The sequence below is a fragment of the Balaenoptera borealis genome (assembly GCF_965194805.1).
Source record: "Balaenoptera borealis genome assembly, chromosome: 12".
Lineage (NCBI taxonomy): Eukaryota > Metazoa > Chordata > Mammalia > Artiodactyla > Balaenopteridae > Balaenoptera > Balaenoptera borealis.
The window spans coordinates 55,931,312-55,957,574 of record NC_138869.1 but is presented as its reverse complement, the minus strand read 5'-3'; the positions used below and the strand labels follow the sequence as shown (position 1 = coordinate 55,957,574).

Below are 26,263 nucleotides of genomic sequence, written 5' to 3'. Positions count from 1 at the left end.
ACATAAGAGTGGTTCATCCTAGAGAAGTCTTACACTTCTTTTGTTCTATCGATTCCTATATACAATGTATTATTCCTTTTGAGGCTATTATAATTGGAATTGCTTTTTTACTTTATTTTCAGATTGTTCATTGCTAGCATTTTAAAAAAATGGTTTATTATTATTTTTTCTGACTCCATCAACTATTTTTATTTTATTTTTTTCATACAGCCAGTTCTTATTAGTTATCTATCTTATACATATTGGTGTATATATGTCAATCCCAATCTCCCAACTCATCCCATCACCACCACGACCCCCGTCCCCCGCTTTCCCCCCTTGGTGTCCATACGTTTGTTCTCTACATCTGTGTCTCTATTTCTACCTTGCAAACTGGTTCATTTGTACCATTTTTCTAGATTCCACATATATGAGTTCGTATACGATATTTGTTTTTCTCTTTCTGACTTACTTCACTCTGTATGAAAGTCTCTAGGTCCATCCACGTCTCTACAAATGACCCAATTTCGTTGCTTTTTATGGCTGAGTAATATTCCATCATATATATGTACCACATCTTCTTTATCCATTCGTCTGGCGATGGGCATTTAGGTTGCTTCCATGATCTGGCTATTGTAAACAGTGCTGCAGCAAACACTGGGGCGAATGTCTTTTTGAATTATGGTTTTCTCAGGGTATATGCCCAGTAGTGGGATTGCTGGGTCATATGGTAATTCTATTTCTAGTTTTTTAAGGAACCTCCATACTGTTCTCCATAGCGGCTGTATCAATTTACATTCCCATCAACAGTGCAAGAGGGTTCCCTTTTCTCCACACCCTCTCCAGCATTTGTTATTTGTAGATTTTCTGATGATGCCCATTCTAACCACTATGAGGTGATACCTCATTGTAGTTTTGATTTGCATTTTCTCTCACGATTAGTGATGTTGAGCAGCTTTTCATGTGCCTCTTGGCCATTTGTATGTCTTGCATGGAGAAATGCCTATTTAGGTCTTCTACCCATTTTCTGATTGGGCTGTTTGTTTTTTTAATATTGAGCTGCATGAGCAGTTTATGTATTTTGGAGATTAATCCTTTGTCCGGTGATTTATTTGCAAATATTTTCTCCCATTTTGAGGGTTGCCTTTTCGTCTTATTTACAGTTTCCTTTGCTGTGTAAAAGCTTTTAAATTTCATTAGGTCCCATTTGTCTATTTTTGTTTTTTATTTCCATTTCTCTAGGAGGTGGGTCAAAAAGGACCTTGCTGTGATTTATGTCATACAGTGTTCTGCCTATGTTTTCCTCTAAGAGTTTTATACTGTCTGGTATTACACTTAGGTCTTTAATCCATTTTGAGTTTATTTTTCTGTATGGTGTTAGGGAGTGTTCTGATTTCATTCTTTTATATGCAGCTGTCCAGTTTTCCCAGCACCACTTAGTGAAGAGACTGTCTTTTCTCCATTGTATATCCTTGCCTCCTTTGTCATAGATTAGTTGACCATAGGTGCATGGGTTTATCTCTGGGCTTTCTATCCTGCTCCATTGATCTATATTTGTTTTTGTCCCAGTACCATATTGTCTTGATGACTGTAGCTTTGTAGTATAGTCTGAAGTCAGGGAGTCTGATACCTCCAGCTCCGTTTTTTTCCCTCAAGATTGCTTTGCCTATTTGGGGTCTTTTGTGTCTCCATACAAATTTTAAGATGTTTTGTTCTAGTTCTGTAAAAAATGCCATTGGTAATTTGATAGGGATTGCACTGAATCCGTAGATTGCTTTGGGTAGTATAGTCATTTTCACAATATTGATTCTTCCAACCCAAGAACATGGTATATCTCTCCATGTGTTTGCATCATTTTTGATATCTTTATCAGTGTCTTATAGTTTTCTGGGTACAGGTCTTTTACCTCCTTAGGTAAGTTTATTACTAGGTATTTTATTCTTTTTGTTGCAGTGGTGAATGGGATTGTTTCCTTAATTTCTCTTTTGATCTTTCGTTGTTAGAGTATAGCAATGCAAGAGATTTCTGTGCGTTAATTTTGTATCCTGCAACTTTACCAAATTCATTGATTAGCTCTAGTAGTGTTCTGGTGGCACCTTCAGGATTCTCTATGTATAGTATCACGTCATGTCATCTGCAAACAGTGACAGTTTTACTTCTTCTTTTCCAATTTGTATTCCTTTTATTTCTTTTTCTTCTCTGACTGCCGTGGCTAGGACTTCCAAAACTATGCTGAATAAGAGTGGTGAGAGTGGACATCCTGGTCTTGCTCCTGATCTTAGAGGAAATGCTTTCAGTTTTTCACCATTGAGAATGATGTTTGCTGTGGGTTTGTCGTATACGGCCTTTATTATGTTGAGGTAGGTTCCCTCTATGCCCACTTTCTGGAGAATTTTTATCATAAATGGGTGTTAAATTTTGTCAAAAGCTTTTTCTGCATCTATTGAGAAGATCATATAGTTTCTATTCTTCAATTTGTTAATATGGTGTATCACATTGATTGATTTGCGTACATTGAAGAATCATTGCATCCCTGGGATAAATCCCACTTGATCATGGTGTATGATCCTTTTAATGTGTTGTTGGATTCTGTTTGCGTGTATTTTGTTGAGGACTTTTGCATCTATATTCATCAGTGATATTGCCCTGTAGTTTTCTCTTTTTGTGACATCTTTCTCTGGTTTTGGTATCAGGGTGATGGCCTCATAGAATGAGTTTGGGAGTGTTCCTTCCTCTGCAATTTTTGGGAAGAGTTTGAGAAGGATGGGTGTTAGCTCTCCTCTAAATGTTTCATAGAATTCACCTGTGAAGCCAACTGGTCCTGGACTTTTGTTTGTTGGAAGATTTTAAATCACAGTTTCAATTTCATTACTTGTGATTGGTCTGTTCATATTTTCTATTTCTTTCTTGTTCAGTCTTGGAAGGTTATACCTTTCTAAGAATTTGTCCATTTCTTCCAGGTTGTCCATTTGACTGGCATAGAGTTGCTTGTAGCAGTCTCTTAGGATGCTTTGTATTCCTGCAGTGTCTGCTGTACCTTCTCTTTTTTCATTTCTAATTTTATTGATTTGAGTCCTCTCCCTCTTCTTCTTGATGAATCTGGCTAAAAGTTTATCAGTCCTGTTTATCTTCTCAAAGAACCAGCTTTTAGTTTTATTGATCTTTGTTATTGTTCTCTTTGTTTCTATTTCATTTACTTCTGCTCTGATCTTTACGATTTCTTTCCTTCTAATAACCTTGGATTTTGTTTGTTCTTCTTTCTCTAGTTCCTTTAGGTGTAAGGTTAGATTGTTTATTTGAGATTTTTCTTGTTTCTTGAGGTAGGATTATATTGCTATAAACATCCAATAGGTTTTGGATTATCATGTTTTCGTTGTCATTTGTCTCTAGGTATTTTTTGATTTCCTCTTTGATTTATTCAGGGATCTCTTGCTTATTTAGTATTGTTTAGCCTCCATGTGTTTTGTGTTTTTCACGTTTTTTTAACTGTAATTTATTTCTACTCTCATTGTAGCGTTGTGGTTGGAAAAGATGCTTGATATGATTTCAATTTTCTTAAATTTACTGAGGCTTGATTTGTGACCCAAGATGTGATCTATCCTGGAGAATGTCCTGTGTGCACTTGAGAAGAAAGTGTAATCTGCTGTTTTCAGATGGAATGTCCTATGAATATCTATTAAATCTATCTGGCCTATTGTGTCATTTAAAGCTTGTGTTTCCTGATTAATTTTCTGTCTGGATGATCTGTCCACTGGTGTAAGTGAGGTGTTAAAAGTCCCCCACTATTATTGTGTTACTGTCGATTTCCTCTTTTATAGCTGTTAGCCTTTGCCTTATGTATTGAGATGTGCCTATGCTGGGTGGGTATATAATTGTTATAGCTTCTTCTTGGATTGATCTCTTGATCATTATGTAGTGTCCTTCCTTGTCTCTTGTAACAGTCTTTATTTTAAAGTCTATTTTATCTGATATGAGTATTGCTACTCCAGCTTCCTTTTGATTTCCATTTGCATGGAATATCTTTCTTCATCCCCTCACTTTCAGTCTGTATGTGTCCCTAGGTCTGAAGTGGGTCTCTTTTAGACAGCATATATATGGGTCTTGTTTTTGTATCCATTCAGTGAGGCTGTGTCTTTTGGTTGGAGCATTTAATCCATTCATATTTAAGGTATTTATCGATATGTATGTTTCTATTACCATTTTCTTAATTGTTTTGGGTTTGTTTGGTAGGTCCTTTTCTTCTCTTGTGTTTCCCACTTAGAGAAGCTAAGCTCCTTTAGCATTTGCTGTAGAGCTGGTTTCATTGTGCTGAATCCTCTTAGCTTTTGCTCGATTTCTCTGTCAAATCTGAATGAGATCCTTGTCAGGTAGAGTAATCTTGGTTGTAGGTTCTTCCCTTTCATGACTTTAAATATATTGTGCCACTCCCTTCTGGCTTGTAGAGTTTCTGCTGAGGAATCAGCTGTTAACCTTACGGGAGTTCCCTTGTATGTTAATTGTTGTTTTTCCCTGGTTGCCTTTAATAATTTTTCTTTGTCTTTAATTTTTGTCAATTTGATTACTATGTGTCTTGGCATGTTTCTCCTTGAGTTTCTCCTGCCTGGGACACTCTGCACTTCCTAGACTTGGGTGGCTATTTCCTTTCCCATGTTAGGGAAGTTTTTGACTATAATCTCTTCAAATATTTTCTCAGGTCCCTTCTTTCTCTCTTCTCCTTCTGGGACCCCTATAATGTGAATGTTGGTGCATTAAATGTTGTCCCAGAGGTCTCTTAGGCTGTCTTCATTGCTTTTGATTCTTTTTTCTTATTCTGGTGCATGGCAGTGAATTCCACCATTCTGCCTTACAGATCACTTATCCATTCTTCTGCCTCAGTTATTCTGCTATTGATTCCTTCTAGTGTATTTTTCATTTCAGTTATTTTATTGTTCATCTCTGTTTGGTTGTTCTTTAATTCTTCTAGGTGTTTGTTCTTTAATTCTTCTAGGTCTTTGTTAAACATTTCTTGCATCTTCTCGATCCTTGCCTCCATTCTTTTTTCCGAGGTCCTGGATCATCTTCACTATCATTATTCTGAATTCTTTTTCTGGAAGGTTGCCTATCTCCACTTCATTTAATTGTTTTTCTGGGGTTTTATCTTGTTCCTTCATCTGGTTCATAGTCCTCTGCCTTTTCATTTTGTTTATCTTTCTGTGAATGTGGTTTTCATTCCACAGGCTGCAGGATTGTAGTTCTTCTTGCTTCTGCTGTCTGCCCTCTGGTGGATAAGGCTATCTAAGAGGCTTGTGCAATCATGTATTTACACATATCTATAAATATTTCTCTCTCTCTTAAGCTCAGTGTAAGTTCTTAGTGATGTCTTCAACTTTAGTCCATTTCCACATGGATCATTCTAGCCTTCTCTTGCTCATCTGTAACCTCCAACTCCAACCGTGGGAAAACGGGCTCCCACCATCTGCCATCCATTTACTTAATTCTTCAATTCCAGTACACATGTATTATGTTACATGCTTCCATGGAAACAACTTTATCAACTGAAATACACTGCTTTTGTGCATTTGCCTTACAGATTCCACTCATTTCCAGAGTTACTTAGGTCAGCATCTTTTCCCCCTATCCACCTCAGTGAGATTGTTTCATACATTTGTAATACAGTTAGATTCCTTTGTCATATAGTTAGATTTATTTGTCATTACATCCTGGGATGCTCCAACTACCTAAGTGATGTTTTTATTAAAAAATTTCTCATACATTAAGGTTCACTCTTTCTGCTGTAAAGTTCTATTGGTTTTGATAAATGCATCGTGTCATGTATCTACCAATACAGTATCATACTGCATATTTTCACCAAGCTAAACAATCCCCTCTGCCTTACCTATTCAACCTTCCTCTATCACTCTGCCCCCCAGTCCTGGCAAACACTGATCTGTTTATCTTCTGTAGAGTTTTGGCTTTTCCAGAAAGTCATATAAATGTAATCAAACAGTATATAACCCTGGCAGACAGGCTTCTTTCATTTAGAACATGGGTTTACGGTTTATTCATTTCTTTGCCTGATTTAATAGCTCATTCCTTTTTATCACTGAATAATATTCCATTACATGGATGTACCACAGTTTGTTTATCAATTGACCTACTGAAGGACATCTTGGTTGCTTCTAGTTTTGGTGATTATGAATAAAGCTGCTATGAACGTTTAAAAAAAAAAAAAAAAGAGGCTTGTGCCAGCTTCCTGATGGGAGGGGCTGGAGGTGGGTAGAGCTGGGTGTTGCTCTGGTGGGCAGAGCTCAGTAAAACTTTAATCTGCTTGTCTGCTGATGGGTGGGGCTGAGTTCCCTCCCTGTTGGTTGTTTGGCCTGAGATGACCCAGCACTGGAGGCTAAAGGCTCTTTGGTGGGGCTAATGGCGGACTCCAGGAGGGCTCATGCCAAAGAGTACTTCCCAGAACTTCTGCTGCCAGTGTCCTTGTCCCTGCAGTGAGCCACAGCCACCCCCCGCCTCTGCAGGAGACCCCACAACACTAGCAGGTAGGTCTGGTTAAGTCTCCTATGGGGTCCCTGCTCCTTCCCCCGGATCCTGATGCACACACTACTTTGTGTGTGCCCTCCAAGAGTGGAGTCTCTGTTTCCCCCAGTCCTGTCGAAGTCCTGCAATCAAATCCCGCTAGCCTTCAAAGTCTGTTTCTCTGGGAATTCCTCCTCCCTTTGCTGGACCCCCAGGTTGGGAAGGCTGACTTGGGGCTGAGAACCTTCACTCCAGTGGGTGGACTTCTGTGGTATAATTGTTCTCCAGTTTGTGAGTCAACCACCAAGTGGTTATGGGATTTGATTTTATTGTGATTGTGCCCCTCCTACCATCTCACTGCGGCTTCTCCTTTGTCTTTGGATGTGGGGTATCCTTCTGGTGAGTTCCAGTGTCTTCCTGTCGATTACTGTTCAGAAGTTATTTGTGATTCTGGTGCTCTCACAAGAGGGAATGAGCAGACGACCTTCTACTCCACCATCTTCTATTTATTTATTTTATTTATTTTTGGCTGTGTCGGGTCTTAGTTGTGGCACATGGGATCTTCATTGAGGCATGTGGGATCTTTCGTTGTGGTGCGCGGGCATCTCTCTAGTTGTGCCACATGGGATCTTCATTGAAGCATATGGGATCTTTCGTTGTGGTGCGCGGGCTTCTCTCTAGTTGTGGTGTGCAGGTTTTCTCTTCTCTAGTTGTGGCGCGCAGGCTCCAGGGTGAGTGGGCTCTGTAGTTGTGGCATGCAGGCTTAGTTGCCCCACGGCATGTGGGATCTTAGTTCCCTGAACAGGGATTGAACCAGTGTCCACTGCATTGTAAGGCGGATTCTATACCACTGGACTACTAGGGCAGTCCCTCATTGCTAGCATTTAGAAATACAATTGATTTTTCCATATTGATCTTATCTTCGGTAACTCTGCTGAACTATTAATAAGTTCTAATCGTTTTTCTGTGAATTTCCTAGGATTTTCTATATATAAGGCCATGTTTTCTACAAATAGTTTCAGTTCTTTTCCAATATGGATACCTTTTATTTCTTTTTCTGGCCTAACTGACCTGGCTAGAACTTCCATGCTAATGCTGTTAGGAAGGGCAAGAGTGGACATCCTTATCTTGTTCCTGATGTTGGGTGAAGCATCCAGTCTTTCATCATGACGTATATACCACCTGTGGATTTTTCACAGATGTTCTTTATCAGGTTCAGAAAGTTCCCTTCTATACTAGTTTGTTGAGTATTTTTATCATGAGAGGGTGTTGGAATTTGTCAAATGCCTGTTCTGTATCTACTAAGATGATCATGTGATTTTTGTCCTTTATTTTACTATATGGTATATTATATTGATTAGTTTTCATATATTGAAATAATAATGCATTTCCAGGAAGGTAATGTTTCTACCACAGAAAAGTTTTATGAAAATTAAAAGCACTAATCAACCCACTGTTGACATCTTTGTAAACATCTCTGTCCAGTCTTATATATAAGAATGTTCATGAATATTATTCATAATAATAAAAAACCAGGAAACAACCAAGATGCCCACTAACAGTAGAACAGAAAACTAAATTGTGATATATTCATACAATAGAATATTGTACATAGAAATATAAATAAATGAACTTTAGCTACATGCAACAACATAGATGAATCTTAACAAAAAAACAAACAAAAAAACCCATCTTTGTCCAGTCTTTTATCTGTGTATAATTTTATACAAAATAATGAAAGTATCACACATTGTTTGGTAGGCCGTATCATTTGATCTTTGCTAAAAATATGACTTGTTGGGGCTTCCCTGGTGGCACAGTGGTTAAGGATCCACCTGCCAATGCAGGGGACATGGATTTGATCCCTGGTCCAGGAAGATCCTACATGCCATGGAGCAACTAAGCCTGTGCACCACAACTACTGAGCCTGAGCTCTAGAGCCCTCGAGCCACAACTACTGAGCTCACGCACCACAACTACTGAAGCCCGAACGCTCTAGGGCCAGCATGCCGCAACTACTGAGTCCGCACGCAGCAGCAAAGACCCAATGCAGCCAAAAATAAATAAAATTTTTTTAAAAATTAAAAAAATATGACTTGTTAATGGCTGCATAGAATCTGTAAGGATATATCATAACTTAATCACTCCCTCTTTGTTACACATCAAGGTTGAATCTAATACATCTATTTTTAGAAACATAATGAATATTCCTTTTATTTCTTGGCATAATTATCTATAAACATTGAATTCCTGGCTCAAAACTCTCAACATTTAAAAAACCTTCATGGGTATTATTAAAATGCCACTCAGATAAAGTATATTCCATGATTACTTCACATCAGCACTTTTAAACACATTCTTTATGAATAGTAGGCACTAACCTTAACTTTCTTGTTGCATTTACAGGTCTTTCAGTTTGCATTTGTTTGATTACAGTGGAGGTCCAACATCTGTTTGGGGGTTTTGGGGGCAATTTTGAAATATGCTTTTCTCGATATATGTAAAAATTTTTTGTATAAAAATAAGCTCATCTGTTTCTCATAGACTTATAAAACTTGTTGACATTTTAGCTTTTTTTGTAGTATTAGCAAAATTTTTTTCCCTTTTAATTTTCAGTCACTTGATTTTATATTTTCACACTTAAGATTTCAATCCTAACAGATTTTCCCTCATGGTTTTCTGGCTCTTTATGCTTAGAAATTTCTTCTCCAATCTGAGATTACATGAATACTCAACTACTATGTTTTTGTCAAGATGCTTTATATTTTTGTTCAACTTCTTAAGTCATCTGGAATAAATTTTTATACGGTATGAAACATGGTTCTAACTTAATTTTGTACCAAATTGTAAGCCATGTGTCTAAACACCATTTACTGTATAATTTATGCTTTCTTCATTGAATGCAGCTATGCCACCTTTATCATGTACCACATTCACACCTAGAATCTCTGCACTTCCTATTGTGTTCCAATGATCTGCCTGCCTAGTGTTCCATGAGTACTACCCAAGAGAAAGAAAAATGAAGCACAAAACAGAGATAAATAATATGGATAACCAACTTCAAACTTTTAGGGTTGATGGATATAAAAAACAAACTCTGAATAGCTTTGGGAATATATGTTTAAGCTTTTTTTTTTTTTAACATCTTTATTGGAGTATAATTGCTTTGCAATGGTGTGTTAGTTTCTGCTGTATAATAAAGTGAATCAGCTATATGCATACGTATACCCCCATGTCCCCTCCCTCCTGCGTCTCCCTCTCATCCTCCTTATCCCACCCCTCTAGGTGGTAGCAAAGCACTGAGCTGATCTCCCTGCGCTATGCGGCTGCTTCCCACTAGCTATCTGTTTTACATTTGGTAGTGTACATATGTCAATGATATTCTCTTACTTCGTCCTGGCTTACCCTTCCCCCTCCCTGTGTCCTCAAGCCCATTGTCTACGTCTCTGTCTTTATTCCTGTCCTGCCCCTAGGTTCATCAGGACCATGTTTTTTTTAGATTCCATATATATGTGTTAGCGTACGGTATTTGTTTTTCTCTTTCTGACTTACTTCACTCTGTATGACAGACTCTAGGTCCATCCACCTCACTACAAATAACTCAATTTCGTTTCTTTTTATGGCTGAGTAATATTCCATTGTATATATGTGCCACATCTTCTTTAACCATTCATATGTTGATGGACACTTAGGTTGCTTCCATGTCCTGGCTATTGTAAACAGTGCTGCAATGAACACTGTGGTACATGACTCTTTTTGAATTATGGTTTTCTCAGGGTATATGCCCAGTAGTGGGATTGCTGGGTCGTATGGTAGTTCTATTTTTAGATTTTTAAGGAACCTCCATACTGTTCTCCACAGTGGCTGTATCAATTTACATTCCCACCAACAGTGCAAGAGCATTCCCTTTTCTCCACACCCTCTCCAGCATTTATTGCTTGTAGATTTTTTGATGATGGCCATTCTGACTGGTGTGAGGTGATACCTCATTGTAGTTTTGATTTGCATTTCTCTAATGATTAGTGATGTTGAGCATCTTTTCATGTGTTTGTTGGCAATCTGTATATCTTCTTTGGAGAAATGTCTATTTAGGTCTTCTGCCCATTTTTGCATTGGGTTGTTTTTTTGTTATTGAGCTGCATGAGTTGCTTGTATATTTTGGAGACAAATCCTTTGTCAGTTGTTTCGTTTGCAAATATTTTCTCCCATTCTGAGGGTTGTCTTTTCATCTTTTTTATGGTTTCCTTTGCTGTGCAAAAGCTTTTAAGTTTCATTAGGTCCGATTTGTTTATTTTTGTTTTTATTTCCATTTCTCTACGAGGTGGGTCAAAAAGGATCTTGCTGTGATGGATGTCATAGAGTGTTCTGCCTATGTTTTTTTCCTCTAAGAGTTTTATAGTGTCTGGCCTACATTTAGGTCTTTAATCCATTTTTGAGTTTATTTTTGTGTATGGTGTTAGGGAGTGTTCCAATTTCGTTCTTTTACATGTAGCTGTCCAGTTTTCCCAGCACCACTTATTGAAGAGGCTGTCTTTTCTCCATTGTATATTCTTGCCTCCTTTATATAAAAATAAGGTGACCATATGTGCGTGGGTTTATCTCTGGGCTTTTTATCCTGTTCCACTGATCTATATTTCTGTTTTTGTGCCAGGACAATAGTGTCTTGATTACTGTAGCTTTGTAGTATACTCTGAAGTACAGGAGCCTGATTCCTCCAGCTCCGTTTTTCTTTCTCAAGATTGCTTTGGCTATTCGGGGTCCTTTGTGTTTCCATGCAAATTGTGAAATTTTTTGTTCTAGTTCTGTGGAAAATGCCATTGGTAGTTTGATAGGGATTGCACTGAATCTGTAGATTGCTTTGGGTAGTATAGTCATTTTCACAATGTTGATTCTTCCAATCCAAGAACGTGGTATATCTCTCCATCTGTTTGTACCATCTTTAATTTCTTTCATCAGTGTCATAGTTTTCTGCTTACAGGTCTTTTGTCTCCTTAGGTGGGTTTATTCCTAGGTATTTTATTTATGTTTAAGCTTTGACCTATGATTCAGCTTTGCGGTTTTCCCATATTTCCAAAAGGCTTTATCTTCTTGGTAAGGGAACTGATGTAGGAGAAAGAGAATGGAGAAGCTGGGTACAAGACCAAACTCCCTTAGTATCCAGCAGTTGGATGTGGCTGTAGTGCAGAACTTTGAATATTCTATAGGCAAATCATGGAATAAAGAATTGTTCCTTTGATTAAGATAATTAGGAGAACAACAGGTGGAAAAGTAGAAACAAGGTACTTCAGATACCTCAGAACTACACTGCAAGGACAGAATCATATAAAACATATGGACTATCCTTAACTAGCAAGAATGAAATAGAAATGATAAAGATATTACCATCATCAATCACTGAAATTGATGATGATTCACTGCTTCCCTGAGACCAGGGAGAAAATGTTGTACAATTTCCCACAGTTAGCTGTCTTACCTAGTGATGCGTAGGAACCTGGATTCAGGGCACCTGCACCTAACCGCCCACTTCGTACAGCCTGCCCAGCAGCATGATGTGCCTTGGCACCAGCAGCAGCATTTACATCAATATCACTTCGTGAACGCTGTAGGCTTCCTGGAAGGGAACTAGCTTTGCTGCTGCCTGCTGATACTATGAAAAACAAAGGAAAGGTAACCTATATTATTTCAATCACTGCAAACGGCACAAAAATTATATAAACTTGAAATCACCATGAGATAATCCATGATGACAAATGGTCAAAAAGGAAGTAGTGGCCAAATGGATACTAGAAAGTACTTTAGATTATTTTAAAATCAGAATGCCTCAGTTTCAATGCTGTCACAACTAATTCTTCTTGGACAATTTTCTCAATATTTCTCTGCCTCATTTTCCCCTTTCATAAAATGGGAAAAATAACTATACTTTGTAAAGTTCATAGGACTGTTTTATAGATGAAAGGATGATGTTTATGATTGATTCATGAAAATGAAGCACTGTTACAAGATAAATAGATGACGGCAGGGCTATTTTTTAACTATAAGAATAATGCAAGTAGAACTAGCCTGGGGGTAGAATAATTCAGAAAATAATGCAGGTTCTGCCACTCTTAGGTAATGCCAATTAAGTCATTAAATTTCTGGTCTTTAGTTTTCCAGTTTTAATGAGGAGTTTTATAAACTCTGAGTTATGACCCATTAATAGGCTGTGAAATCAACTAAATGGGTCATGACAGCATTTTAAAGAAATGAAACACAGTAGACAAGAGAATGCATCACAAGTAAGGGTAAGCAGGCTTCCTGGAACTTTGGATTATACTATATATGTATATTTATATACAATATACTACACAGCATATGTATATTGTATATATATAATTATATACACTACATTGTATATATGACATGTAGTATATGTATATGGTATACAAACACAGGTACAGTATTAGGTGTGGTATTTACTATGTAAAATGATTTTCTCATTGTGGGTCATATTAAAACAGTTTCAAAGCTACTGCTTTTAACTGTTTAGCTTTAAAGCTGTTCTAATGTGCTTTTAAAACTTTTAAAGTGTAACTTTGTGTTTTAAACTTTTCAACCCTTGATGTGACCCAGAGTGAGAATATCTTTTTACATAGTAACTTTTACTTTATTTATAGTCACTTTTACTCTATTAAGTAAAATATGCTATGACTCTTAGTTAAAAAGGCAATTTACCTCTTCCAGCAACAGTTGATGGGTTTGCTGTAGACCATTTGGAAGAAAAAGGGCGGCTGCAAGGTAAAAAGAAATACTTTTAGTAAGATGACATAATTTAATCACTCCTCTGACAAAAATTAATGAAATACCATTGAGTTTTCCGAAGAGTTGAGACGTATTTCTGATTTCAATTTTCCTTTTACAAATCACTTTAGAACAGTTGTTGTCATATATCAATGGTATCTAAGTTAGCTGTGAAGCAAAAATGAAATAACTAGCATTGAATAAAGACTGTAAGCTCTATAGAAACAGGGAGCAGGTTGCTGTTGTCCACTCTGGTCCTCAGCACACACTACCACAGGGAACTCAATAATAGCACTCTCCAACACTTCTATTCTGAGATATTTTACTTAGAAGGAGAGAAAGGTAGTATTATTGCTAGTACACAGGGAATTCAGTGTAACCAAGGCCTGTCTCACCGAAGTCATAATGGTTGTGGCCATTGGTAACTCGTGCAGTTACCCTGTAGGTATAACACCATCTATAGCAGTTCTATTAAGTGTTACTGCATGGGGCAACAGAAACAAAGCTAAGGACTACTGTTGAGGATAACATGTATGATTAGAAAGCAAAACACCTAGAATCAACTCAAAGAATCCACTGCCTCCTTTAATATCTTTTTTGATTATTTATCTTTAATTACTATGGTACTCTGAAGCCCATAAATAAATATCTAAGTATGTGAGAGAGTCTGGAAAGTATATCTATTTATGTATCTATCTATCTATCTGCCACGCTGTGTGGCTTGTGGGAGTTTTAGTTCCCTGACCAGGGATTGAACCCAGGCCCTCGGCAGTGAGAGCATGGAGTCCTAACCACTGGACCGCCAGGGAATTCCCTGTCTACAAATTTTAAAGGTAAGGGGAAGAGAGGTTAATGACAGAGTGTTGAAAAACATTCTTTAAGTTATTATTATCAAATGGTAAATTTGGTAGTTGGTTATTAAACCCAGTATTATATTATTTTTATAATTGTCCCCTAAAATTGTTACTCTAATAGGTTGAGGCAGACCACTTCAAGTCCACAGATTTTAAAGTTGTTTGTTTATGTTTAAAGATGTTCTACTAGAGTAAGAAAATATCTTGTTTAGATCCTTGCTATTCAAAGTATGGTCCATAGACAAAAAGCATTGACATCACCCAGGGGTAGGTAAAAAATGCAAAATCTCAGGTCCCATCCCAGATTTACTGAATCAGATTCTGCATTTTAACATGATCTTCAGGTGATTCATATACACTTTAAAGTTTGAGTATAGTAAATCAAAGTAAAGGGAAAAAAAGAAACAAAGCTCATTTGAGGTGAAGGATTTATCACAAATTTAAAGAGAAGTTTAAATAGGTAATTATTCCTACAAGAATTGTTTTTTAAAATCAAATCATTATCTGCTTTTACTCCGAAAACATGTAAGTCACTGAACTTTTATTTAGTACAGTACTCACAAGACCCTGTGAGTGCTTCCTTGAATTTTGTGCCCTAGGTGCCTCCCAGTCCCAGTTCTGTACCAGAGAGTTGCAAAGGCAAACAGCAATCTTTGTGGGGTTAAGGTCCTAAAGAGATAGGAATTACAGGGAGGTAAACTGACATTCTGTGAGCTGCTCTTCCCTGGGGAAATCTTCAGATACTTGTGGCCACTGCTAGGGATCTTAGCAGTCTCATAGGGCTAGAGAAACAGAAAATAGGGGTAAGCCAAGGCAGCAAGGGTTTGAGGTAGCCAACATAATGATGAGTGGAGTTACAGAGGAGTGGGTCAGATACTAGATAATTTTGCCCCTTTGAGGGATCTGCTGAAATCTTAAACCGTGCAAGAGGCGAGGAAAGAAAGCAGTGGAGTTTTTACCAGTCACAGTGCTGTGTAAGAGTTCTGAAGATGACTTCTGAATCTCTGTTATAACTCTTCCACTACAGTGTCCTAGAAATGGGCTACTTACTATATTGACTATTTTCCAGGTATTAAGAAAAGTATACAAATTAATGCTTTCCAATCTTTTTCACAGACATGAACATATTCTAACAAAACATGTTTGAACATATTCAAACAAAATTTGAATCCCTATACTCTTTACCTAATGAGAAGTTATACAAGTATGTAATCCAACCCCTGAGAAAACAGACCAAAGAAAATAAGCACATTCAGTCATCATTCTTTCAAAAAGGCTTCAAGTGAAAGCAATCAGATATTCAACCATCCAACTTAAGGAACTTTGTGGAGCTGGAGAGACAAAGAAATCAGTAATTATCATTTATATGACCTTACTTGAGACTTTCTTGTGAGCTAGATGAGGACCTGTCTGATTGTGGAAGAGATGCTACACTGCCAGAACTCTTTAAGTAAGTTTGAAGACTCTTCTGATAAGATGGCTCAAGGGAATTATACAGTGTTTCAGCTTCACCAGGAAAGTGGTTTCTAAGACCCATGTAAGTCCTGTAAAACAAATGAACAAACAACAAAAAGTAACAACTTTGCATTACTAGACATTAACCGTAAAATGTTTACGTTCAAGAAGAACAAAGGTTTTTAAGCCCATAGGTTTTTTTTTTTTAATTTTTAAATTTATTTTTGGCTGCGTTGGGTCTTCATTGCTGCACACAGGCTTTCTCTAGTTGCGGCAAGTGGGAGCTACTCTTCGTTGCGGTGCGCAGGCTTCTCCTCGCAGTGGCTTCTCTTGTTGCAGAGCAGGGCTCTAGGCGTGTGGGCTTCAGTACTTGTGGCTCGTGGGCTCTAGAGCTCAGGCTCAGTAGTTGTGGCACACGGGCTTAGCTGCTGCTCAGCACGTGGGATCTTCCTGGACCAGGGATCGAACCTGTGTCCCCTGCGTTGGCAGGTGCATTCTTAACCCCTGTGCCACCAGGGAAGTCCCCCATAGGTTTTTAATACACCCACAATGTGCCAAGTAGAATACTTTCTATATTTAACAAGCTTTGGTAGAAAGATGGCAAGCTTTTGAGAAAAGGAGATCTCAGTTCAAAAGCTGGCTGTAATCCTTACGGCCTGTGTGGCCTTGGGTAAACTCCCAAATCTCCAAACTTCAGTTGCCAATATAAGGAGATAGCACCTTTGTGGGATCATTTTAAGGATTAGAAAATAACATATACCTACTGCCCTACACAGTATCAGGTACATATTAAATGTTCAATAAATTAGTTATTTTTATTCACAGCAGAAGTGAGTATGTCATGATGGAACAGGAATACTGTTGAATGTACAAATGACAATGCTACGTGAACTGTTAAGACACCCAGTACAGATTTAATGGAGAAAAATCAACCTCCATTTTACTAAAGAGCTAATCAAATAGAATACTTGGGACACCTGAATGATATTTTCATTCTCCCAATATAATTCCTGTCAAAGAAAAGACCAAAGTATGTTTAAACTGTCAAAAAATACATTATAGACTTACTTTCTTGCCTCCACTCTGGCCTCAGCATCAGCATCATGAATTCCCTTCTTAATAGTTTCAACCAAGACGGCTGCATGTCTATAAAATAAAATACCTTTAGATTCATGTGTAAAACTATGTATTTCACCATAAATGATACTGCCTATACATTATGCATCAATCACAAAGGGGCAAGGGAGATAAAAAGATAATTAGTACACAATAATAAATCTAAGATTGCAAGATTTCCTAATAATCCATCCCATACATTTCATTCATGTATGGTTTCCTTCTGACAAGTCAAACATTATAAACCTGGACATAATTATTTTTAGATGGAGTCCAGACATATAGCACTCAAATCTCAAATTTTTTATGAATTAAAAAAAACCTTTTGTGTGGTTCCTCACTAATCTACCAATGTATAAAATTATTTGCTAATAGTACGATCAGTTATAATCTAACCAAACTGAATAGCAGCTGCCACAAAAGAGCTTAAAGAAAATTTGGAATTATGTCATGCCTGCAGTAAACAACAAATTCTATTTTTTAGAAATGGGTTATGAATAGATTTAATGATTTCCATGAGAATGGAAAATCAGCAACGTGTTCAACATAAATGCATGTATATCCCAAGCTTCAAACTTGAAATTAATGGAAATACAGCCATGCAAATAGCCAGTGACCAACATTTTCCTCTTGTTCATCTCAGAGCTTCACTAGACGCTGCCCAGTGTATACTTGACCAATGACACCTGACAACTGGTGGGGAAAAACTTTCCAACAAATCTCTCTCACCTTTTTTTTTAATGGCCGCACAGCGAGGCTTGCAGGATCTTAGTTCCCTGACCAGGGATCAAACCCGGGCCCTGGCAGTGAAAGCGCCAAGTCCTAACCACTGGACCACCAGGAAATTCCTCTTTCACTTTTTAAATCTCTTTCCTCTGAAAGGAAGTGCCTTTCTTCTATCTTAAATCATTCATTACTTGATAAATTGCACCTCAGGAAACCTATCTCACGTGACTAGAAATACATTTTAAAATATTTGCCCAATTTAACCTGGAACACCTTATGTAACCCATTTACTAAGAGACCCTCACTCACCCCACAAAGAAGAAAATCATAGCTGTAATGAATAAGAGCAGCACCACAGCTTTAAGGGAAAATCAGTGCTAATAACTTTTAAAGCAAAATGAGAAATAATGCAAAACCAGTCACATCAATTTCTAAAGAACCGGTGACAATGGGGAGGGGAGGGTGGTGGGAGAGGAATAGTCAATGCATACCTTTCCAGTGAATGAGTCTGCCACTCCTGTAACAACAAATCTAAAAATTCAAATGAACGCCTGAAAAATAAAAGTTAATTATAACTAAATGTCATAACAATATACTAAGTTATATTAATTTATAACTAAATGTTAATTAACACTTTCTTCTATAATATTCCACTTTGCCCCCTAAATTAAAGCATAAGACATGTTTTTAGATATCTTTACTGTCAAATAATTAATTTATTAATTTAAAAAATAAATTTCTTTATTTATTTAGTTTTGGCTGCATTGGGTCTTTGTTGCTGGGCACGGTCTTTCTCTAGTTGCAGCAAGCAGGGGCTACTCTTCATTGCAGTGCACAGGCTTCTCATTGCAGTGTCTTCTCTTGTTGCGGAGCACAGGCTCTAGGCACACAGGCTTCCATAGTTGTGGCTCACGGGCTCAGTAGTTGTGGTTCACGGGTTCTAGAGTGCAGGCTCAGTAGTTGTGGCACACGGGCTTAGTTGCTCCGTGGCATGTGGGATCTTCCTGGACGAGGGCTCGAACCCGTGTCCCCTGCATTGGCAGGCAGATTCTTAACCACTGTGCCACCAGGGAAGTCCCACTTAACTTATTTAAGGCTCCAATTATTCCTATGCTTAATAGTTCAAAAAGACCTTAAGGGTTCCCCATAATTTTAACTTAAAATGTTTGTCAAATATACAATTTAACTTAATTTAAAAGATATTTTACCAAACACCTACTGCGTACTAGAAACTGAAGACATACAATGGTGACCAAGAAAGCTGCGACGGATCTTCCATTTCTACATTTGTTCCCTTAAATATATATGTAAATGATTCTTAATCAAGTATTTGGTGTTTTCTCCTTAGCCTTCTGGTTCTCAACTTCTTCAACTGTCTCATTCTTGAGCTTTCGTTCTTTCTTGGCATCTGACGACACAGCTCTGCCCTGTTTTTCTTCCTTTATTAACACTTTCCCTCCACCTACCCTTACATAGGTGTTCACCTGGTTAGTGCTGATCTCAGCCCACTTCCCTTTTATAGTCTTTTCTTGGGCAGTATCACCTGTACCCTTAGCTCTATCAGCTGTACTTCTCACACCTAGTCCTTTATCTCCAGCACTGGTTCTTCAATTCAGCCATTAAGTCAGTGTCAACCAGCTCACAGACATCTCTATACAGGCAGTGAGTGTCAACTCAAACACTACATACTGATACAAAACAACAAATTTAATTCTTACCCTCTCAATTCTACTCTTGGAGCCCATATGATACAGATTAGAAAAAAGAGAAACATGGAGGTTAAATTAATTTGCCCAAAGTGATAGAGCACGGTCTTAAACCCCGGCATTCTGACTCTAGAGATCACAGTCTGAAGCACTTGACATCACCTTCCTCATCCATATCCAATTATCAAGACTCATTTCTATATCTGAAATCTCCTGAATTTATTGTATAAAACCTCCTTCAATCAATTATCATAAATACAGCTCTAGTTCGGACCCTGCCTCTCTTACACGAGCTGTAAGAAGTCCTACTTAATTAAACCAGTGCTTCTCATTGTCCCTTTTTAATTGCTGTTCATAGCTGAAATAAAAACTAGGATGGATGACATTACCTCCTCACCAAAAACTGCTAATGGAACAATATCAAAATTTCTCTTCCTGACATTCAAAGCCCTCTATACTTTGACTTCAATCTATCCCCTTCTTCCCCTCAGTCAGCCTCTTTTCCTACTGAATCCTCCCATTTATCATGTGTTCTGGCCTCAGTGGCCTGTCCGATGGCTCTGCAGCACACAGCATAGCTTTCCATCTCTGCGTACATTATATCCCACTCTTTTCCCTTACAGGTATTGAATTGCTCCCCATTTTCAAGGTAATTTTCTGATGCATTTCCTGACTTCCTCTTCTCTGTCACATTCTTATTTCTCCAATTACCATTTTCTTCAGTGTAAGACAGAGATTGGTAAACCTTTTCGGTAAAGGGCCAGATAGTAAATATTTTAGGCAGTAAATATTTTAAACTTTGAGAACCACATAGTCTCTATTTTATATATTTTTCTTTCCCCCTTTTTAACTACCCTTCAAAAACGTAAAAAACAGTCTTAGCTTGTGGGCCATACAAAACTAGACTGTTGGACAGATTTGACCAGTGGGCTGTTGTTTGCCGACCCCTGACATAAGAGAGAGGTAATTAAACAACTGTCCCAAAACTCTGAATCACTTACAGGTAATAATGATGTCTTATTTTTCCTAACATTCAAAGTACTTAAATAAACATATTTATCAAACAAATAAGGGGAAAGAGTTCTTTACAATTTTCTTAAATATCCAATGCACAAATCTTGTTTTTGCTGTCTTTATTATTCATGGAGATAGTGATGATATTAAAGATTGTAGAAACCATAAGGAGAGAGAGAGATACTGACAGACTGACGTGTTATGGCTGCACCCTCTGTGCCAAACACTATGTTCAATTCTACCACTGTGTTTCTCATTTAACCCTCACAACTCCATGGGGTCCACATTATTAGCCCCACTAACATACGAAGACACTGAGATTCAGGGCTGTTAAAATAACTGCCTGAGGTAGGACAATCAGTCACAGTTGTAGGACTCTAGGTAAGGGCTAACTCTAGACTCCATACTCTCTGAAAACCAAACAACTAGTGGCCCAAATAAACCAAACCTTAATAGGATAAAACTGAGAAATGTGCATAGTCATAACAAGCACTTTGTTCCTTTTTCCCTTATATGACATAAGATTAAAAAATTTTAATAAGGTTTCTAGAAGGCAAGAAATTGATGACAACTAATTTTTGCACCCAACTAAGAATTAAACATAATGCAATATTCAACATAAAGCTATACTAAGTTTTTTCAAAACTTACCTCCTTACAGGAACTGATTTTGATGTGCAATTGCTTGTTATTAAAGGTATAAGTCTGGGTACATGAGTATGCTGAAAAAGATATTTTAGAAGAGGTTGAAAAATACTGTGTACTTTACATAATCTCTTCTTCTATTTGCCTTGCATTCAAGTATTTAGCTATATTACAACAGAACAAAAATACCATAAAATCAGATTTTGAAAGAAATTAAGACTAGTCAAAAAGTTTCCCCAAATTAAAGTAATAGTAATGATATAGTTTCAGAAGGGCAGATGTGATTGTAATATTAAATAATAAAGACAAGTTAATTGTATAACTACAGAGAACTGTTAGGACAGTGTACTTTGGGGGGATGGAGCACTAAGAGGGACCAGGCATGTACTGGTCTTATTTTCTGACGTACTGCTACTGCTGGAGAAGACAGTAACTGCTATGTCATCAAAGCAGGTTATCAGAGTGAATCTACATTAACTACTGGGAATGCACTTTGAAATCGTGATTTTAATTGAACTTTCATCCTGGCTGAACCACAGCTCTCTAGAATTCAGGTATAGGTCAGTATATACAACCTTCTGGTTTCTATTAGTAATTCTTATGTTCTTCTTTAGTGAAGCAAACACTAAAAAGTTCATAATTGACATAAGAATAAAATAGTAACCTAAGCATACGTATTTGATGTTTTAAATCTCCTATTTTTCTTCTGAGCTAATGGTACGGGTTGGGTTCTCTAGGAGGCAGGCTCTGAGATGGAGTTTAGCATTCAGGATATTAAGAAGTGCTCTTGGGATCAACACCGGTGGAAGGGAGGAGAAGGAAGCAGGAGTGAGCAGAAGAAGAAATCAATCTGTGATACGGCCCAAGGACATCTTTGCCCAAAGCCGAAGCTTTGGGGAGCTCTGGAGCTAAAATGGTCCTTCAGAGTAGTCTCAAATTGGTCTAAGATAGCCACAGCGCTATACTTCCACATCACTCAGTTATTAGATGTGGGCCATAACCAGGAAGGGGCAAGACCTTGGGAAAGGCAGCTCTCTGCAAGCTGAGGCAATCCTTGAAGAGGCTGGCAGCTGAAGACTGTCTGCCCACATTGCTTCCAGTCCTGGGGAAACAAGTCTTTCAGTGAAGGAGAACGTGAATGGCGTGTGCCACAACTAACTCAACCAAAATTAGAGGGAAAACTTTTTTCAGTTCCTACAGAGGGAAACCACCCACAGACCTGAAGTTGTTCAAATGAGGATAATGCAACACAGTGCTGACCTACATATTATTCAACTGTTACATTCAGCGTGGAAGGGCTCTGTGGACCCGGCTCCCTTAGAGCATCCAGAAGAACCCATCCCCAAACATTACTGTGGCGTTAAAGCCCAAGGAGACTCCCTAGCCACAACATACTACGTAGGAGGTCTCACCTACCTTCTTCCTCCTCTCTCATAACCTCCTCAAAACCCTACTGCTGACTGATTAACCCACATCCAACACAGTGGCAGGGATGGGGCAAAAGACTAACCTAACTATTGTTACACCATACTCGGGGGAGCTATACCAAAGGAAAATAAAAAGTGACCTTCACAATTACAGATGATGCATTCAACCAAACACCAAATCAGAACCTGGGAAACAAAATATAGAAAACAGGAAATAATGTAAAACAACAACAACAAAACACCCGATTTGTATTTTCAGTGAGATCATAAGATAGTAAGTAGAATTTAAAGGAATTTTTCCTGAGAACATATACAGCTGTAAGACAGAAAACAAAAAAATATTTAGGAAATGATAAATGACAAACAGAAGCAGCAAATAAATGATCCATGAAAACTAACATAAATTTAAGGAAACTTCATTTTAGTCAGAAATCTGGCTCCACTATGTAAAGAAAGCACTAATGAAAGATGATCTACTCCAAGGCCTGCCGTGAGGGAACTCCTGACACAGAGACTCTTCTATAAAGCTTCCTAAGGTGGTGTTTTGTTTTAAATTAAAAAGTCAAATGATATCTAACTTATTCTAGAAACAATAAAAAGTTAAGAAAACAATTGAGTGAAAAGGACATAATTCTGAGGGAAAAGAAATGTGAACCTGAAGTCCAGTTTTTGAGTTCCTGTATAAGGGCAAAGAAAAGCCATTTTGAAATACGCAAAGATAAATATATATGAAAATTGAGAACACACTAAAATCAAAGAAAAATTTTAAATGGGAAGAGTTTCCTAATAAAGATTGGGCAGGAATAAAGGCAGCAAAAAAAAAAAAAAAAAAAGCAATTAATTTCAATTGCTGAAAATGAAAATGTCTTTGGCTCAATTTAATTTAATGGTTAAGGGAAAAAATGACATGAATAAGATAAAATATATACTTTTTAAAAGGCTGGGGAAGTAAAACAGAGGTTTTATTCCTGACACTGACAATGAGTAAGAAACTTCTAAGAAAATAATGAAACAGGTAAGGAGCAAATACAATGAACATAAAACAGAAAAGATAGGAAAGAAAAAATACTATTTCAAGATGGTAGTAGTCAAAAACTTTCACCATACATAAAGTACATGAAGCAAGAATTGTTAGGAAAATAAAGTTGATAAAAACTAGAATCAGAATTTGCCAGATAAAGCAGCTTTTTAAAAAATGAGACCATGAAGAATTTGAATAATAAACAAACTAGATTTAGTAATGAATAAAGTACCCTATAAATGAATTCCATATTTTGCAAATACTAAAAGACTATCTATCTAAATTTATGATGTATTAGGATACTAACAAAATTCAGGTGATTCAATGAAGAAGAAATTGTACAACCAAATTGTATGATCAGAATATCATGAGATTATAAAATGATAAGAACAAAAGAACCATTTGAAAATGCAAACAATATCCTTATGTAATTCAAAGAGAAAGTTGAAATGGAAATTACAAATGATTGAGAATTATAAAATAAAGAGAATGTGATAAATCTAAGTCACTGGATGCTGCTAATGCCAAACTCAGAAGAAAACATTATAATAAGAAAGCGTTGTAATATTAAACAACAAAAACTATGACAAATTATCTAAGGATATACCACAAAAATCTAGGGGGAAAAAAAGAGGTAAAAGCCACAGCAAGTCAAAGAAAGGAATTAAGAAACACAAATGTAGAAACTAAAGAACTAGAAAAAATTAAAGAACCCATTGGTACCAATAAAACAAACTTGAAGCTTATAAAAAAATCCATAACAATACCTCTAGCAAGTGTTTTTTTTTTTTAAAAGAACATATAATAATATAACAAGAAAAAATGGCAATATAACCACAGTGGAAGAAACTTTTTTTTAAATTAACAGTATACAACCTCATGCCAAGGAGTCTTAAAATCTATATGAAATAGATATTCTGAGAAAACACAAATAACCAAGAATACTTCAAAAAGAGATGCAAGAACGCCCAGTCTAAACCACTAGAAATATTATTGGATAACTTAAAGTCAGCAAACCCTAATAACAAAATATGTTAAACAAAAAAATTACAGAAAATTCTACAAAAGACTTATATTAAGTAAATACCAAAATCTTAATTAGCCAACTGCATCTAGCAGCATCATAAGGTACAATGGCCAAGCAGAATTTAGCTCATGAATGTACAATGGATAAATGAAAAGAGAACCATTTCTAAAGATATTAAAGGGCTATTTGACAAGATTCCACATCTATTGTTGACCAAAATTTAGCAAAATAGAAATAGGAGGAAATTCTCATAACCTAATGTAAAGTATCGAGAAAGTTATCCCAGACATCATATTTAAAGTACTCCCATTAAACTCAGGGATAAAACAAAGATTTCAATAATTTCCACTATTTTTGAACACTGTTATGAAGGTGCCAGATTTAGCGAAGCTTACAAAAATATTAAAACAGAAAGAAACGAACATTTCCATAGATAGATTCATAGATTTCTTCATAGGCACTGGATTTAATTGCTGAAAAAACCTTCTGGTACAGCAGTATTAGAAAAAAACATCACTTAACAGGAGAGGACAAACTGATCACAGAAACTGAAAAGGCATTTAAAAAAATAGACCCATATATTTATGGAAATTTACTACATGAAAACAGTGGTATTTTAAGAAAAGACTGAACTGTAATTCACTACATGCCACTGGGTCAAATGGCTTTGTAGTTGGGGGAAAATGAAGTTAGATACCTGTATTTCACACAGAAATAAAACTGAGTTAGATTTAAACCTAAGAAACAAAATCATGAAAGTTTTAAACAATTGAATATTTTTATAATTGAGAAATGAGGAAGGTTGTTTTAACTATAACAAAAACCACAAAAGGAGCATTGTCTCAAAGCAAAAAAATTTCAAATTTCAATATATAACAAATGATAACTTAAACAATATTTGAAGAATTGACAAACTGGCACAAAATATTTGCAACATAGGATTAATTTACAGTCATCCATCAGTGTCCACAGGGGTGGTTCCAAGACCCTGGGAGGATCCCCAAATCTGTGGATGCTCAAGTCCCTTATATAAAATGGTGCAGTATTTGCATAAAACCTACACACATCCTCCTGTATACTTTAAGTCATCTCTAGATTACTTATTATAGTTAATACAATGTAAATGATAAGTAAATAGTTGTAATTACTGTAAATGTTATATAAATAGATGCCAGCAGGAGGCAAATTCAAGTTTTGCTTTTTGGAACTCTCTGGGATTTTTTTCCCCCCAAATATTTTTGATCTGAGGTTGGTTGAATCCACAGATGCAGAACCCATGGATAAGGAGGGCTGACTGTCCTTATAACGTATAAAAAAGGCCTTAGAAATCAGTGAGGAAAAAAATGCACAAAGTATAAACTGGCAATCCAAAGAAAAACTATTAAAGAAAAAAAAAAACCTAATGTCTCTAATAATCCAAGAAATGCAAAGTAGAATATGAAATAATATTTCAATTATTAAATTTTTAAAACCTTTAAGATACTAATAATGCACAATGTTGGTAAAGGGTGGAAAGAAAGAACTTCATAAACCTCAGGGAGAAGAATGGTGAGGACAATTTAATATTATGTTCTTTAATAGAGAACTGATTTAGACATTAAAAAGAATTATTTGTATGGACAAGGGAAGCTGCCCAAGTACATGAAGTTTAAAAAGTGTAAAAAAACATTATTTTTACATATATGTAAAATACAAATGCTACGTTTACATTTTGTAGTAAATATAGTTTGTATAGGCAAGAACAGAAGTTTGGAAAAGTACATACTGAATGGCTAGCGTGGTTAGTTGCAGAAGAGCAGAATTCAAGTGTGGAAGATTTATTTTTTTTAACTCTGTTCTTTTGGGCACCTTCAAGATGTGGATGATGAGAAATATTAAGAATTTGTCTGTCATCTTTTACCACTGTCTCTAACTTTTTTATTGTTTTACATTTGCCTGCTACCACCTATAATGTGGTTATACACACACACACACACACACACACACACACACACACACACACACACTCACACA

The 26,263-nt window shown here is 36.7% G+C and overlaps 1 protein-coding gene across 39 annotated transcripts in view; it reads right to left on the bottom strand.

Moving 5' to 3' along the window:
- CLASP2 (cytoplasmic linker associated protein 2) overlaps nucleotides 1-26,263 on the bottom strand; it is a 175,116-nt gene that overhangs the window by 71,277 nt on the left and 77,576 nt on the right. For all 39 annotated transcript variants that reach the window (XM_082348296.1, XM_082348318.1, XM_082348329.1 and 36 more), the window contains 6 exons: nucleotides 20,782-20,852; nucleotides 17,903-17,962; nucleotides 16,638-16,715; nucleotides 15,491-15,658; nucleotides 13,195-13,250; nucleotides 11,957-12,130 (listed from right to left, as the gene is read on the bottom strand). In XM_082348296.1, coding sequence (XP_082204422.1) covers nucleotides 11,957-12,130; nucleotides 13,195-13,250; nucleotides 15,491-15,658; nucleotides 16,638-16,715; nucleotides 17,903-17,962; nucleotides 20,782-20,852 — 607 coding nt within the window. The remainder of the gene's footprint in view (nucleotides 1-11,956; nucleotides 12,131-13,194; nucleotides 13,251-15,490; nucleotides 15,659-16,637; nucleotides 16,716-17,902; nucleotides 17,963-20,781; nucleotides 20,853-26,263) is intronic.